Consider the following 17,797-nt stretch of genomic DNA (forward strand, 5'->3'; position numbering starts at 1 on the left):
GAGAAAACAGGTATGTGTCTTAAATACTGGATTTAGTATTTACTCAGCAGCACAAATAACGTCTGTGCACATTTTTTTTCTGCTTTTAGCAATCCCTACAATTCAGTTAGTTTCAGTTTGTCAAGGAAGTATCAGTTCTACAAGGTCAAATCATACTGTTCTGTTTAAATTACTTCCTGTTTTCCCTGGACAATGTAAGTATCACTATGGTATGTCCTTCTCTAAAAAAAAAAAAAAAAAAAAAAAAGGGCTATACTCTAATTTCACCTGTTTAATAAGAAAAGGGGAACAGAAGTGGAATTATTACTGAAGGTCAAAGTAACACCTGCTGTTATAAAACTCTGAAGTTCAAAAGATCTATAAATGTCATCACACAAAGTCTATCATCAAGTACTCTCAGAGGACTCTACTAGCTTACAGTAGATTTCTGAAATTACAGTAAACGTCTAAATGCAGGTAACAGAACTACTTCCCAGCCTGACGAGGAAACTGAAGAGCTTTTTGTAGCTACAGTCTGAAACATCGAAAGTCAGAACTACAAGCTACAAAAGCTAAGTCCCAGGTGTGCCAGCTATGAGCACTACTCACAGGGAAGCCCATGTCTGTGAGCTGTTTTATCAGACGGTTCATGATCCAGGCCTCATCCTGCTTGCTAGATGTCTTCATGCCCTTAGTAAATAAATGGGAGATTCCATTAACGGTCTGGTTCCCACAGTCATACTAGTGAGATGTACATAAAATACATGGTAAGTTTTTGTATTAATAATACATGCTACTGAAAGATGTATTAGTACATTAATTTAGAAAGTATTGAAGAACCCTCCGAACAACGTAACTACGATTCTCTTCCCCCACAAAGTGAACAAATTTTATCTCAGCTGAATAGGTGTTCAGTGTACTATTTAGTATTTGATTTGCTGACCACTGAATTAAAGCCACCTTTGAATTTACATATTTCATTTTAATCCTTGGCAGAAAAACATAACGAAATAAAAGTTTCTGAAATAGTACAACACTTCCTGAAAAACATTCCCAAAAACAAGTTTGCAACCTTGAAGTTAAGAATGTTACTCAGTGTATTTTCTTAAAAACAAACAAGAGCGTCTAGATAAACACCTTTAAAAGATCTCTGTGCAGCTTTTCTATCACAAAATCCTTAAGAAGTCTCTTCCTTTCAGTTCTCCAGAAAGTACCAAGGGACAAGCGTGGATTTGTTTTGGGCTGCGGACAGTACAAGAAACAACCATACTTGATCAAATCACTGGCCTAACTGTTGGCTAATGGAATAACAAACAAAGTGGCTAAATGCATTCCCAATTCCTTTAAGATACAGCCTGGCCTTGTCCTGAAATAAAGGCTGTGCAATGGAAAACTTAACATAATTGTCTATGTTTCCGATTGAGTGCGGCATTAATACAAGTTTGCTTTTATCTCATACCAGTACACACCTTACAATTATCTGTGTGTTCCTCACAAATAGAAAATAGCTATTTATTGTTGAACCACTTCATCACAAACTATTGTTTGCTTTTCTACCACCACGGAAAGTCTCTGAAAGCCCCCTTAATACCTTTTCTTTTAATACATTATCATTTCTTTAGAATACATGAAAGCTTATAAAACTTAGACAAAAAGCAACAACAACAAAATTCCCGAAGCATCTGACATGCTTAAAGTCAAAGATCTCCCATTTTCCCCTGGAAACAAGGTAGGCTGTACTTGAACCACTGTAGTGGCAAGTTGTGTTTGCGTTCAGGTGTCAGAGGTTTAATTTAAGAGTTCAGGTGTAATGCAACAGGAAATCTGTGACAACTTATTCTAGAAATGTTACACTAATTCCACTCTTTTCTACACAGTACTCTTTATTTTTTGTCTTACCTTTTGAAGTCCTTTCTTCGGGGCGTTCCCCCAGGAATTACAGGAGGAGCTGCTCTCTTGTGAAGCAGTATTATTCCACATATCTCCTTCCTCATCTTCCCACTGACTAGTACTGAGATTCACTTCATCCCCACCACTGCCCCAGCCTTCTTGCATAGATTTTGAAGCTGGAGGGAAAGGAAAGAGGAAGAAGAAAAATCTTACTCGATTTCCTTCATATTTTACAGATATATCTTTTTATGCCATATCTAGTATGCTAACATTTGAGTATTTTCAAGAGACATAGAGGTTCATCAAGTAGCTTAATTGGCATTAAAGGGGAAGTACACCTTCTTTGAAGCCAGCAAAAAAGAAAAGTTCTCTGAATATTTTATAGAAGCAAAAGTCCAGCAACAGCAAGTCTTGCTTTCCCCTGAACAAGTCAGATCTGTGGTCATGGTCATTCCAGTCTCCTAGGAACAAGGAACCAAAAGTATGACCACACACTTAAGTGCTATTTCGCTTTCAATGAATCTCATCGTTTTAGCTGCCACATTCTTCCGATGAACAAAACCAAATTTTGAGGTCATTAACAGTCAGAAACTCATTCCCATCTCAGAAGAATGGAATCTGAAAGGAGCAAGTGGGCTGCAGGGCACACTTTATATTCAGTCACAAGGTTGTGTCACCTCATTCTGTTTTACCCTGTTTACTCTGTTAAAGCTGGGGTTACTCATCTTAAGACCTCTCACTCCCTTTTTTAGGTTTTCTGGGCCTTCTAACTATCTGTCAGTGTAGCATTTTGCGGAAGTGAAACTTAAAAGATTTCCACAGCCAAACCAGAAGTCTAAAATAAGCACTGTAGCTTTCAGGGCATTTAGAGATGGAGGATTTTTATCAAATAACATTAGTTAGGAATCATGAAGCAGCCAAGTAGTTCAGGATGTTCCTGAACCTGTGAACAGTTTTAGTAGCTGAAGAAGATATCTACTCCCTCAGTTTAACCGAATAGTGAGGTTATGTCATTGTTGTGTGTTGTTTTTCCTATCAGAATCAATCCTGTCTCGACTGAGCTCAGTTGTTTCTCATCCCAATACAGGTTATTTTAGGCACCTAGGGATAAGTACTATTCACGCTCTTCTGCGGTTTCAGTGTTTCCTGCATCTCTACTATACGGCTTTCAAAATACACAAAAATACTCCAAGAAGTACCTTTAAATTTACTGATCGATGTATTATATTCATATTTTTGTATGAATTTGATAACTGGACTATCAACATTTTTGAGACAGCTAATGTAGTTTTGAGAATTAAATTAAGACAGTCTCTGATTCCAATGCACAGCAAATCAGAAGTGCTGTTTAGAAATACTGGCAGAAACACACACACTTTGCCTTTTTTCCCCAACCTCTTACGGCAGCGACATCCACGCATGTACCTGGTTTGCACAGTGCTGGGGCAGCAGCTGGAGCATTTGTTCTTCCATATGTCCCTGCCGACTCGGCAGGATTATCTCCCCACCCTGTACCACTGCTGGGGGGTTTCCCCCATGCTGAAGTGCCATTATCAACTGCAGCAGAAGGGGATGACGGCTCTCCCCAAGAAGCTTCGGTCTTCGTATGGACAGTAGGCATTTCTCCCCAGCCTGCTGAAGCAAGGAGAAGGAGAGAAGAACAGTGATGAGAGGAAAGAGGGTTTTTGTCAATAATTTCAAAGACAGACATTTTATTAAAGTGTTTGTCTGGAAAGAGCATGAACTAGTAAGCGGACACAAGTGATTCTAATTAAGCATATTTTAAAAAATCCCCTTGATTTGGTCTCAAAAGTCTTTTTCTTAATTGAATACTAACGCCAAGTTGTCAAGACAGAACGAGTGTTTTCAGCGTAGCCAGGAGCAGTCAGGCTGCCACAGGAGCACCAGAGCTGGTCCCGAGGGAGCAGTTCCTTACACTGTGACTTCTCAGAGCAGACAAACAGGGCTCAGGGAGCGCTGGCAGCACTGTGAGCTTTCAGGAGACCAGGACCCAAATCTGAGCTGGGCCTTGCTTCACTCAAAGATCTGAAGCTATTTTAACTGCTTCCAAACTATGAAATCTCTCTTCTCACTCCCTACGAGCAAGATATTTGCTTGCTACCACTTTCAACACAGGTTATATATGTTGTATGCATTCCTTAAAGCTTTTATTACAGCTTGTGGCTGTGTTCCCTACATACCCCTTCATCACTGAGCCTCTACTTTATAATAAATATGATTTTTAAGGAGAACTAGACAAAACTGCAATTAGAATCTATAGTCAAATCATAAGGAACAGCAGGTAGAAGACATTGTTTTCCTACAGAATATTATTTTGACTCACTGAAACACGTAAGCTACTATAAAGAAACGGTCTTAGTCTGGCTTGGCTTGAACATAATGCGCTTAAATCCATATGACACCGAATTTAGCACTGAAGTTGAATGTGCCAGGTACAGCCATATAGCTTCTAAAGAACAACACGGACCAACACAGCAAAATTGCAAACTGAATTCAAAACCACCATTACCTCTTTAAAAAAGTTTTTTCTGAAGAGACAGATTTGGATCACAGATTGAGTTCAAGGTACTTTTTAAAAATATACAAGAGAGACAGATACCTAACAGGCAAGAAAACAACATTTTTACATCTACCTGATATTAACCTATTTTTCTACAGCTACCACAAAAAGCAGTCCATTACATGACAACCGAGATCTCAACAAGTACTGCAGAATTCAGTCTGCTTAAAATTGCCACTGTTAATTAGGCTGCTAATTCAGGAACTTGTTCTCTTTTTACTGGAGATGAATATTATTAAGTCCGGGTTCTTTATTTCGATCAACTATTGCCCTTCCAAATCTGCAACTTCTGGCAGCTCACAACATGGAACCAGATGCAGTAAGAAAGAAACTTGGTTTTGCTACTGCCCAAAAAAGACTGTAATCTCTGTTTTCAGCCAATTTTTATAATTTAAGGACTAGATGCCTACTTTGCTGCAGCACTATTCCTTTTCTGCTTCCCGATGCTACCTGTAAAAATACTCAGGAAAGGTTTCAAAGAGCAGAAAAGTAACATTTTCTATACAAACTGACACCTAGAGTAGACAGATGATGGCAAGGCAGTCACCACAGAAGAACTTTATTAAGAGCACCTTGAAATACATCAAACTAACTAAGCAATAGTGTTTCACTGAGCAACAATTCTTTGCAGAATGTACTGTCTTCAACAGAATTTCTGTTACTAGAAACTGCAGGCAACATACACCACCAATAATAATAAGTCAAACACTGGCTAGCAGAGAAGAAAATTCCCTTCAAATAGATGGGCTTCTATCTGTCCACCGCTCTAGTGTTACCATATTACATATTTATTTTAGGGTCTGTTTCTTAAAGCAACTGCAGTTCTCTCAGACACTGATAAAAGTACATATGACATAAAACATATCCAAACCAAGCCTACGTGTCCAGGAACATGTAGCTTAATGAAGCTCCTTCACTACCAGCAAGATTCACTGTGTTTTAAAACATACTCCTGAAACAACCTAAGATTTCACTGTTTCATTAAATTGATTTTCATCTGAAACAAAAATACTGTGTTCTAAGCTCTATCAACCTATCTTAAATTTCTATTTTAAAGTGTGTACAGAGACAAACTCGCAGACACACACATGTATGTATATAAATGAACCTCTTCACATGACAACTTCCTTGGCGTTGCACCTATGATCAAGATTTCTGCTTGTATCTTTAAGCCAACTTTATTTAAGGAACGCTTTATTTGAATTTCTGCCTCGCTACTCAGGAGGCAAACTTGTCAGACAACTGTGTGTATTTAATCATATTGGCATCTGAAAAAGATTAACTGCAGGCAAATGAAACAGAAAACAAAACATCTCTAAAGCACCAACTAGAATACAAATACAGAGAGTGACGAATACTAATATTTTTCCCTGAGTTCATATACTGGAAACTAAGTAATTCAATTTATGAAACCAACCTTAAAACACAATTCATATCTTGAAAAGGCACAGTGTGCTAGGCTGTAGAATAGAAACTCAAAAGAACTGGTCCTTCTGTTGCTCTTTACTATAAATTCAACAACGCTGATTAAAGACCACAGATGTGTAATGTCCAAGTTATTTTGAGTTAAGTGCTTTAAATGCGCTGAGCAGTAAATAATACGGGATTACAAATAATGAGGGAGCCAGCCTTTACTAAAAGAGAATACTCTCAAGAGCATAAAAGCAAACGAAATGCATCAACTAAGAGTTTTCAAAACTATCTTCACAGGTCAAATTATGTGCAGGAAATTAGTAAATCAAACCTGCAGGCTGTTGGAGAAATAACTTGTGCACTGCAATAATTAAATGGTACGTGCATTCCAGAGTAATTCTCAATTACAAACCTGTTGTCCCCTCTGTGTTAAGTACCTGCTGTCCCAACGTTACCAGTTGTGCTACCTTTTTATGATTCCATATAACTCTATTTTAGAAACTTAAAAAGGTGAATAAAGTTACATTTTTGAATGAATGATGCTGAATTCTACAGGTGAAAGAAGAAATTTACTTTGTATTCTCCAAAGGACTCTGTTTAAAACAAGGTTTTTCCTCAGGTTTTGAAATAGCCAGTATGCTGCTGGACAGAGGTGAAATATTAGTTCAAAGAGTAGTCCCAGTCACTTGCCTCTGCCAGAGTGATGCCTTCGAGCACTATCATACACCTCGCAATAAAGGCAGCTCACAAGTGGTGTTGCAATGGGTTCAATGAACACAAGAAGCTACTTTTAAGTTCCTTCACACAGGTGCTTGGGGGGAAAACACCTTCACAGTGGTCTCAAAATCTGAACCTCCCTAACATTTTCAAAAATTCTGCTCAGAGAGAACTTACTATTTTCTTTAAGAAAGTAATATGCATTTAGGCTTTCCCGAGAAAAAGCTCCATGCCTTAAAAAACACCCAGATTTGCATGAATGTTGTTTTGCAACAGAATGAGCTTCGTTAAAGGGTTCTTTGGCAAGAAAGTGAGGTTTTAATAGTGAAGTTTTTAAACACTGTTAGAATTGCAAGAAACAAAAAGATCACAGTGAGTAATAAACATGGACACATTGGCAGAGCTTTGTTTTATAGAAATAAAAACATAATTAACATTGGGCCACAGCCAACAGGAAATCCTCAAGGGAAAGTGAAATGTTAACTAAGCTGTGGCAGGATGCAGTTGTTTTCCCTCAAAATAACCCTATAGCCATTTGGATGGCAGAAATTGTTTTCCTTGAAGTTGTTTGGTCCGCGACAAATAGCAGAGCATATGACTACGATACAGGCAAACGAAAATATTAGAACCTTATGTAGATGAAAAAGAAATTAGAAAGAAAACATATTGTTTACTAAATAGTCACTAGCTAATAGAAAATAAATGGGGGGGGGGGATGTGAAAGGGAGGGTTATTTATTTTAAGAGTCACCTGTAACACTTAACCTTTCAAGACTTAATTTTCTGAAAGGTATTTCAGCTCATGCAGTGGAGCTCAATGCCTTCTTATATCGCTCAGCATTAGGGAAGCTCTCATTTGGCTTTCAGCAATGAGATCAACCTCGTGTGAAAACAGAGGGCAGGTTTCTCAGTACCACCTGGCTGTCCCCCAGAATGGCTGTTTAGAAGGCTGAGCACTCACAACAGGATTTTAGATTTTTACATGAGCATCCTAAAGGAGCTCAAAGCTGATCTGATTTCAAATCCACTCTGATGAAAGTTAAAAGTAAGGAAAACACATCACTTGCATTCTCCGTTTCACATAAATTACACACTATGAATGACACTTAAGTTGCCACTGAGACAATGGCACAGGATTATAAAAGGAACAGCGAGATGTTCAGAGCTTTCAGAGTTCAGACCTGGTTCAGTTTTTTACAGCTTAAGCTCCTTGCTCTCCAGGAACCACAAAGACCTTAATTTTCCACCTAAAATCTCCATAGGGAAGCCTACATTGTCTTTCCTTGTTTCTTTTCTCAGCTGGAGGACGGGCGGTTGGAACCCTGCCAGGCTCTACCAAATGAGAACAGGGGACAGCACCAAGCCCACTCCTCAGCATTTGGTGGAAGGATCTGATGCCGTTTGGGATCCAAAAATCTCTCTTTTAATCATCCCTCTTTGCAAAATCTTTTCTCACCTCTTATTCCCCTGCATCGAAGTTGCAAGAGTTAAAAGTGCTAGTAAGAATTATGCACAAGTAATTTAGATAAAAATTTAATCTAAATCAAAACAAATAGCTTTCTGCTCATCTTCCTAAATAACTCACCAGTGGTTTGGAAGCAAGCTCCTGTAACCAGAAAGGACTACATTTATCACATTACCTATCCCCCTCCTTTTTTTTTTTTTCCAACTGAAGAAGAAACTCCTTAGAACATTATGCATTTTTATCAAGTGTGTACCAACATCTGCTTCCCATCCATAGGTTTTAAGTTCTGTATTCAAAGAATTTTGAGAACTTCTGGGGATGGGTGACAACTTGAATAACAAGACTGTAACTTGGCCTCCATTTCTAAACTAATGTAGTATAAACTAAAGGGACTGCTACTCCTTTGGGAACAGCCAACTAGTGCTGTACAGCAAAATTAAAATCCACTTGTTTGCTTTCAGGATACATGACTCTGCTGTCTTACAGCTACACCACACCTCCCTACTTACACAGGAACAGATTCCATGATTCCTTATTGATATTCCCTGAATAACTGGGAATCATAAAAATGATTGGCAAAGCACATCATGACCCATGCAGAAGACAAAACGCCAGTGGTAAGTGCTTAGTTCAAGTGCTGTAATATTTTAGATGAACCCTTAACCTGTGCCCTATGGCACAGCCTTTAATTACTCATGGAAATATTGTAGATGGAAAAACAACTGTTGTTGGATGAAATTTGGTTGTAGATTACAGAAGTCTCCTGGCTATAGGATTCTTGTCTCCCTTACTGTAGAGGATGGAAATGCATAGCCAACAGGACAGGGAACTGGAGTAGGAAACAAGAAGGTTAAACAGACAACTGTTCATTACTTGCTTCTCATCTTTTAGCTGTCCCAAATGGGACACGATTTGTTTCAAATCTGCATAGATTTCCACAAAGACCAACAGGATCTTGCTCTACAGCTGCTGTGCTATATGCAATGTCAAAAACAGGTCTCCTACACTCTGAATGGGGAAGCTAGTACACGTCATTTTAAATGACATTTTCTGCTCTCTATAAGATAAGCACAAGACTAGTCCCTCTCAAGCACAGTCAAAATTAAAGATGGGCCTAACACATAAAGACACAGGGGACTGTCCCTAGCTTCCATTTGCACATCAGACAATAATCCTTCAAAATATTTCCATGTATGGCCTTTATATCTGTACATATGTACACAACTGCAAGCATATGTAAGCAAAAATACACAAAAGACCTAACTTATGCCCTCTATAACTTGATCTAAATTTTAATATCAGAACTGCATTTTAAATTGTCTTCACTATCACTCAGTTTCCCTTCTTCCTTGCACGCTGTCTTAAGTACATTCCAAGAGTTGGTTTTGCTTCTAGTATCTTTAGAATCTTTCTAATTAACATTTTTGCAGGATGCACAATAGTGTCATTTTAATCTAGGCAGCTTCAGTGGATGGTTACAAATTAATAAGCAGTTCTCTGACTGCATAAACATTACTTCAAAGAAACTCTTCCTTTGCTACCATCTATTCTCCAGAGGAATCACTGTAGATTAACACCAGTTTTTAAATTCCATTTCCAAAATCTGAAGGACTCAAACCAGTAAGTTTTCCTCTGCAAGGTGGTAGATTATTTGAATAGCATTAACAATACACTGCTGTGTATGAATAGTTTTACAAGCACCAATGTAGTCATCCAAAAATCAGCCTAATGAAAAAAAACACTGAAAACCCCAACCAAAAACGAACCAAAACCCCACTTTCACGGTATCTCCACTACAATTCGGAAATTTGAATCGTCAGTTTCATGAGTAAAGTTTTAAATATGGATGAAATAAGTTTAAGGTAAACAAGTTATAGATCCTGTATGTTGGACTGACCAAGTACAAACCTATTTAAAGATTTCTCCCTCTGCAGCACATGTTATTTTATCAAAATATGATACTCTCAACTGTTAAAATATTTGACCAGAGTAGGGAACATGAGCCTATTTATACACAGACATTACAGTAAGTTTGAATTATTTCAAAACATCAAAGAGAAAAATGATGGAAATAGGAGAAGTAGAACAAATCCCACTTGGAGAAAAACATGGTCAAAAAGTCAATATTTAGCCATGACCAAGACGAAACAAAAACTTGGAGACAAAAATCAGATGAAGAATTTCAAAGAGCACTGCAAGATTAGATTTATTTTGAGAAGTCTGTGGTCACGATATAGAGCAGGGCTGCTAGTGACTTCTATTTAAATACCTCCCCCCTAAGTATTTTTCTCATTTTTTTCCCCCATTTTTATTCCTTGCTGCTTGTCTACAACAGTACCTTGTCTTTGATTAGAAAAATTCCTAGATGCCTAAAAACTTGTCTTTGGAACACAGCTGAAGCTAGAACAACTTCTCCCAGCCACCCTGAATATTAACATCTTTAATCAGTCCAGCTTTATGAGAATCACATAGAAGTGCAGGATACTACCCGTTGCTTGAGACCTGAAGTATGAAAGAGAACCATTTCTTCATCAAAGGCAACAAAGAAGACAGAGAAACAGCAACAGCCTAGATTCATGCAACCGTTAAAAAACATGTTGCCAAGAGATATGGCTGCAGAAAAGAAACAGATGCATGCTGTCTAAACAAGAACAAAGACTGAGCAATGGTAACAGAAGACAAATAAGAGAAAAAAAGGTTAGCAAAAAGACCCCAACTCTCAAATGGCTGAATTAAAAGAAGGTGCTAAAGAACTGTGGAAGAGCTGACAAAATAAATAGGGATCAACAACCTAAGGACCTAGCACATTATTGACCAGGTAACTGTTTCGAGCCTTTCCGACATTCACTTGGACTACGGAAGTTTGTGTCAGGTTCCACGGGTTCTGTCCTCAAGACAAGACTTTAACACTGCTTCACAGTAAATGAATAAACTTATTCTGCAACATAAATACAGGTTTTCTACCTTTAATGTGTAACTACACACTGATCAGACCAGACAGGGTTCAGTAATGAATACTGGTATAAAGTATCTTATAAAACTATTTTCGTACCTGGACCAAGCAGCGGGGACCGGTTCGGCTGGGCACTTGACTGGTGCGATGGCTGAGGTTCAACCATATTTGTGTTGATAATGGTGCTAGTGGTGGTGGTATTGGTTGTGGTACTGCTCTGAATTATAGGATTATTTCTATCCCACATGTTTACAGTCTTGTTGTTGTTGTAATTTGGGTCGCCCCAAGCTGAGGTACCATCATCGATTTCCATCTTGCGGCGAATGGACGGTGGAGATGGCTCTTCCCAGCCAGTTGCCTCACAGTTCTCTTTTTGTTTGGCTGGCACTGGCCCACCAACCCACCCTGACCCCGTCTGTTTTACAGAAGCAGCTCCTCCCCAGTTACTCACATTGTTGTCCTGGGGTTTATTAGCCCAATTTTGTTGGGGGCCTGGCTTTAAAGATTCCCCCCAACTTGTACCTGTATTAGCCTTGCTGTTTGTGCCATTTCCCCACCCACTGGTCCCAGACCTTGTGGAATCATTCCAACCAGACCCTGATCTATTGTCAGAATCCCATCCAGATCCATTCTTCTTCCCATCACCCAAGTGTCCAGGAACAGATGATGAATCTGTCCAATCTCCACCTCCTGAAGTCCAGCTTGGATTTGATTTCTGTCCATCTGCCCAGTTTTGAGATTTGGGTTTCTGAGGCTCACCCCAGGTAGGTGATTTGTCCTCCTGATTTGCGGTCCCACTCCAAGCGTGGCCGCTTTTGGCAGCAGCAGCATTATTAACAGTAGTAGAGCTTGCTGACTCTCCCCATCCCCCTGGGCCATTTGGTGCTTTGTTGTTATTGTCTCCCCAACCTGTATTTGTTGGAACAGCTGCCGGTGGAGAGTTGACCCACCCAGATACTGAAGAGGTATTTGTACTGTTCATGATGGACCCATCGTTCTTCCCCCCTGAGTTTGAAGATTGAGTAGCTGCACAACCCCAGGCCTCTGTTCCATTGTCATTCTTTCGTTCAGACCTTGGGGACTCTTCAAATTCCCAGGCAGTGTTTTGCTTTACAGGGGTCTGTCCCCACCCCGTATTGGACAGGACCCTGGGGTCAAGGTCATTTCTTGGCAACTGAACTTGCCCTTGGTCTATCATCCCTTTGTCTCTCCTCCTGCCCTCTCCAGCCCCCTCCCTCCCAGTACTGCCTTCATTTTGACTCCCACCGCTGTCGTTACTTCCTTCGCTAGCTGTGGTGCCAGATGCTGCAGCTTTGGCCCAAGAGTTTATTTGTTCGTTGCCCTGCTGCATGGCAGGATTTGGACTGGTAACACTAGAGCTATCCCACCCTGTTGATCCTTTCCCGTTGATGTCGCTATTGGAATGCTGGTTTGGGGCCTTGCCCCATTCACCGTTCACACCGTTACTGGTGTTACGGTTGGGGTGGCCCCAAGCTCCAGAATGCATACTACCAACACCGCTGTTGCCACCGCCCCTGCCCCACGCTAGTACCCCAGGACCCGAAGGAGGCCCCGAATCCCACGCGCTCGCTCCGTTTCCTTCCTTTTGCGCAGCACTGCTGGATCCATTTTGTTTAGCACTTAATGCTGAGTTCACAGTGTCTCCATTCCCCTGACTGAACCCAGAATTGCTGTTTCCTGTGGCAGGACTACCTGGGGACATCCCCCACACTGAACTGCCCATTCCTTCACCACTGCCCCCGCTGACTTGAGAAACTGATGTTCCATTAGCACCAGGAAGGCCTTGCAGGTGGGGCGGGATGATGGCCCCCATACCAACAGCCATCCCCCAGTTCGGCAGTCCATTTGTCTGCATTGCATTGATAGGGTTTGGTGAAGAGTTCATGGGGTTAGTGTTATTTGGTCCATCAGTGTTAAGGTTCTGAGGTTGTACGCTGAAAGACACATTCTGAGAAGTGGACGTTTGTGGTTCTGTGCTCTCTTGCGGCAGCAAGTTTCCCCAAGCACCTAAGGTGCCTGTTGGGTTCCCATTCTGGTTGCCCATGTTCTGACCTATGGCACTGACTGGACTGCAAATACTGGAAGGGTTGCCTGCTCCCACAGTTCCTTCATGTCCAAGTACAGGCCAGGCAGCTGGATTGGCATTAGGGTTAAGGTTAAGATTAATGCCAGCATTCGAGTTGGAAGCACCCCAGCAGTTCTGACTTCTACCATCTCCCATCATGTTGTCCATCTTTCCATCCCCACCACTGGCAGAGCAGTGAGCTAGGCCAGAGCTGGAGCCCGCAGCCACACCCCACACTCTGGCCGAGTTGCCGTTACCGTTTGCTCCACCAGCTCCAAGGGCACTCTGGTTAGAAGTGCTTTGGACGAGTGCTCCGTTGGCGCCATTATTGCCATTAGTTTTCTTTGTATGTCCAGTGAAGTTGCCTTGGGCACTCCCTGTAGCCATGCTACTGTTCTCTGAGCCACAGTTGGAGGCAGAGTCAGTGTCTGTAGTACATTCTGAGGCAGACTCAGTCTCAGCTCCGGTAATGGAAGGCCACGCTTCCTTGTCAGTCCTGTCTATTATCACTTTATCCCAGCTGCAGTTGCCTTCACTCCTGAAAGCGGGCTGCTGTCCCCAGTGGGAATTCTCATAATGGTCTCCCAATCCACTGTGGCTGAGATCTGAAAGGATCCAACAAGGTTAAAAATGAGTCCACTGTTCAAGCACTGCAAAAGCCCTCTATTAAGTACTATTTTACATCGCTAGTTACAACACTGCATTCTGCTAAAATTTAGAGTACATTCTCTAACATAATACAGCAATTTTCCTCACTACAATAAAGCACGATGCTCGTATTTAGTTTTGTTTTTTTTTTAATCTGGCGAAACTCTCAATTAAAATAATGGAACAATTCAGGTTTAGAACAGAGTAACAAAAGTGTTTTGTATCCCTTAGTATACTAGTAAAAGTAATAAGCAGGCAATAAATAAGGATAGCAAATGCACTAATCTATGTGAAAAATCTAAAAAGCAAATTTGGAAAAAAAGCAGAAGAGTATGTAGCAGACTCTTACCATTTGTTTTGAGTCAATTCTCATTCTTCAGAGAAACACAAAGAAAGAGCATCCAATAAAAAATCTAAAATATCTGCCTGCCATTAGATATTACATACACACCCAAGTCACAATTAAATGCATTAAATTTATACTGCATTTCAGTTTTCAACCCTTTCTGTAAATAAAGGAACAAATACGGGCAGCCACCTTTGCTATCCAGTGTCAATTATTTAACCACCACTACTGTAGCTTACGTTTTAGCAGAGAACTTGGGCATTTGTAAGTAACAGACAGTTTTGTCAAGAAACTTATCTCTTAAAGGATTTACATGTGGTTTAAACATTCTTTTGCACTTCCACATACAGTTCAATTTCCCCCCCCAAACCAATGAAAATCAACGTGATGTTGTACAGATCCTCAGAAGACAACCTTTTCAGAGCACTGCCCACATCCTCAAACATAGACACTAATTCAAAAAATTAAACAAAAACTATTCAGCATATCTAATTGCTTGCTAGGGTAAAAAGTTACACTGAAAGACACACTTCTCATGCTAAGAACTCAAGTTTAGTTCAAGTTTTTGCATTTACTTTCCATCCAGATTTCTAGTACAGATTACTCCTTTTAGTTTCTGTTGATGGGAATTTTATAGGAAGTAATTCAGTCTGATCCTAGGGATACATATAGAGACGATCTGCAGAACAGTTCCTCTTAGCTGGTTGTCTAAATAAGGGAGAAAACTGCATATACTTAAGTTATAAATTTTGGATAGCAATTATTTTTATTTGCTGTAAATCTGCAGAATCATGACTTCTATTTTTTATCATTTGAATAAGAGTATTTTGTGGGGAAAATGGATGCAACAAATCTCCCAAGTAAGCTGTTAACCGTGGATGCCTAATATCCATTAATTTAAATCACAAATAGTTTGGTGTGATTAGCTCCTCTAATCTGCCAATTAGAGGTGTTCCTAATACTGAAAAAGAATTGTTCCAAGAATGAGAAAAAGCTTGCTCTCTCTTTGACAAAGTAGACTTATTCACACATTTCACCTGTAGCTTTTCAAGAAAGAGGGGGAATAATTTCTGGGTTGCCTCATGAAGATTTATCAAGATGAAGAACGAACACACTAACGCAGGACAGATTGCATATCTTTTTTTTTTTTTTTAAATTTAAATCAATTGAAGCAAAAGTACAGATGTTGCAGAAAGAAAGGGAAAAACAGTCTTAGCTCATCACCTGTCTTCTCATGATGCCAGAAAAAGCTTAGCATTTCACAGAAAGAGCTAAATAATTGATGTGCATATGACAAATCCAAAAGAGAATGTGAAAGGAGCCACTTGGATTTACCTGGATTCTCTCCCCTACATGCAGTTGCTAGAAAGGAAGAAATAGTCTAAAGACAACTGGTTACATTACAGAGCTAAGGAAGCAGGTTGAAAATTTACCTGATAATCTAGGTTTACTACACAGGTGTTAAATAGAGACCAGAGTCCCAGATAAGACATGGAAGGGAAAGGAAGACTGTGAAATGACTTAAGAAGGGTCAACAGGGTCAGAAAAATGAGCCAAGCAGCATTCTTAGCAGAGCAGGAATGAACAAAGAAAAAAAAGGCAGCGGCAGGCCAGGCCAGAAGATAAGAAGTTGAGGCAACGAAGGCATCGGATAACAGGAGAGATTTTTTTCAACACTGTGGGTGGTGAGATTCGGCACTGCATTTCAGACATGACAGAAAGATTTAAAAGTGGCTTGAAATACACCGTTCCAATAAAAAGGTCTTGTCAAAGCCAAAACCTAAGCTACATGTGCAAGTGCCTGGGAGAACGATGGCTCTGCCCAAGGCAAGTCAGAGTCTCTGCGCAGGGCAGGTTTGTGAAGACGGATCAAGAGCACAGTGCAAGACACCTCAATGCTCACAAAAATGGCACCAAGACCTACAAGATGAGATGAAAGGGAGCTGCTTGTTTAATCATTTCTTTTGCTTTCTCCTCTCCCCCAAAGATGGTGGTTAAAGCAATGCTCAAGTTTGAGAGCACTTAGACAACAGAAAGTAAAGGGAAGGGGTGGGAATGGAAGGGGAAGATGACAAGACAGCTTAGAAAGATTCCCGAGAGTAGGCAGCAAAATGGTTCATTAAATAAGATACTAGGATTTTGAAGAGCAGTCAGAGAAACAAGAAGAAAAAAATAATTATGAGGGGGAAGAACTACAAAAATCAAGAGATGTCCACACTAAAAGTAGAAAATGGCCAAGTGCCTTAACTTGGATAAGCACATCTACTCCAGAGAGTACCAAGTATCTTCGGCTTGGAAGCAGCACACATGCAGCTCAAACCCTTTGATGCCTTTTTTTGCAACTCCACAGTTACTCCCTTTCATGTACCATCAGCATAGTTCCTCTTACTGAGGTTCAGATTATGCCCTCAGCAATAACCACTGACTAATCTGAAAGTGGTTACTTTGACAGGGATTACAATAATTCCATGTAGGTGACATAAAATAAGCAAGCCCTCTCTCGAGCAGCAGTGTACCTGTGCTGCGCCTTCCCTGCTCTGGAGTCAGTGGGACCACGCTGGTACCTTTCAAAAGTCATAGATTCAGAAAAAAGAGCTAAACCAGATGTGCAATAACTTCACAGTGTCCAAATATTTACTGGAACAATTGGTTCTAACACTAAAGGCTGCTGCTATAAAGCCTGTAAGAAACAGGACAGATAAAATAAAGAGAATGGAAAAAAAAAAAAAGTCACAAAGTAAACAGAAAGCTGCAAAAACTGTGACTTTGCTGCTGGACAAACATAACAGTCTGAGTACAGAACTGATCCTGAAAAGAGTAATTTTAATATTCTTGTCTAAAAGCAAATAACCAAAAGACTTTTTTCCATTTTCTCTAGACTAAAATGAGTTCATTCCTATAAATTAAATAACCAGTAGCAGACTCCTACTTAATCCATAAGAACTTTAAACATTTAAGAAAAAGAACGAAGGCAAAATATTTTATATGACTAGATAATTTTTTGTTTGGAGTTTTTTTTGAACACAGATTTCCTCCAACTGTCTAGGAAATCAACTCTTCACAGGAATTGTGAATATTTTATTTTCAAAGCTGTTAAGACTGAAATGGGAAACCTATTAAAAAAATTCTTAAGAATCAGTTCCTCTTTATTTATGCAAAGATCAGAAATAAAAGCACTGCAGTCCACCAGAAGCATTTCTATCCTTCCTCTGTGAACTGAGCAAAGATTTTAAACAAAGCATCAGGAACAGGAACCACAATTATTTTATGTTAGCAAATCCTAGTGCTGGTACACTGCAAAGTGAAATAATTTTTAAAATAATACTTTGTGTTTGAAAATCTTAAATATGCATCTTTTATAAAATATGATTCCCTTGATTAACAACATTTCTTCAGCAATCAGGAAGTAAAAATTAATCTAATACCAAGAATAACAGCTCAAATTTGTTTTAAACAAACATAACTTCTGTCAAATTGTAATCATACATGCTACCTGAAAAATGCACAGCTGAGATCAGTGTTACCAATAAGCATGAGGGTTTGGTTGTGTTTATAAATGATATCCTTAATGGGATGGGAGGAGATTGCTGGTGTTATTACATACTGTGCCCAACATACTTTACCAGCTTCAATTTAGCACTTATTAAAAATAGAAAACATTTTTGGCTCTGTTTGATAATGAATATGAATAATTAGTTGCAAAATCAGTTTAACGTTTAC

The 17,797-nt window shown here is 39.7% G+C and overlaps 1 protein-coding gene across 11 annotated transcripts in view; it reads right to left on the reverse strand.

The window, feature by feature from the left end:
• Positions 1 to 17,797, reverse strand: part of TNRC6C (trinucleotide repeat containing adaptor 6C) — a 112,439-nt gene that overhangs the window by 28,724 nt on the left and 65,918 nt on the right. For 6 of the 11 annotated variants that reach the window (XM_074889479.1, XM_074889475.1, XM_074889477.1 and 3 more), the window contains 5 exons: positions 11,097 to 13,688; positions 3,295 to 3,504; positions 1,879 to 2,045; positions 1,117 to 1,221; positions 589 to 669 (listed from right to left, as the gene is read on the reverse strand). In XM_074889479.1, coding sequence (XP_074745580.1) covers positions 589 to 669; positions 1,117 to 1,221; positions 1,879 to 2,045; positions 3,295 to 3,504; positions 11,097 to 13,688 — 3,155 coding nt within the window. The remainder of the gene's footprint in view (positions 1 to 588; positions 670 to 1,116; positions 1,222 to 1,878; positions 2,046 to 3,294; positions 3,505 to 11,096; positions 13,689 to 17,797) is intronic. The other 5 variants (XM_074889481.1, XM_074889478.1, XM_074889480.1 and 2 more) reach the window with 2 other exon arrangements.

The sequence above is a fragment of the Strix uralensis genome, chromosome 19, assembly GCF_047716275.1.
Source record: "Strix uralensis isolate ZFMK-TIS-50842 chromosome 19, bStrUra1, whole genome shotgun sequence".
In the NCBI taxonomy this organism is placed as follows: domain Eukaryota; kingdom Metazoa; phylum Chordata; class Aves; order Strigiformes; family Strigidae; genus Strix; species Strix uralensis.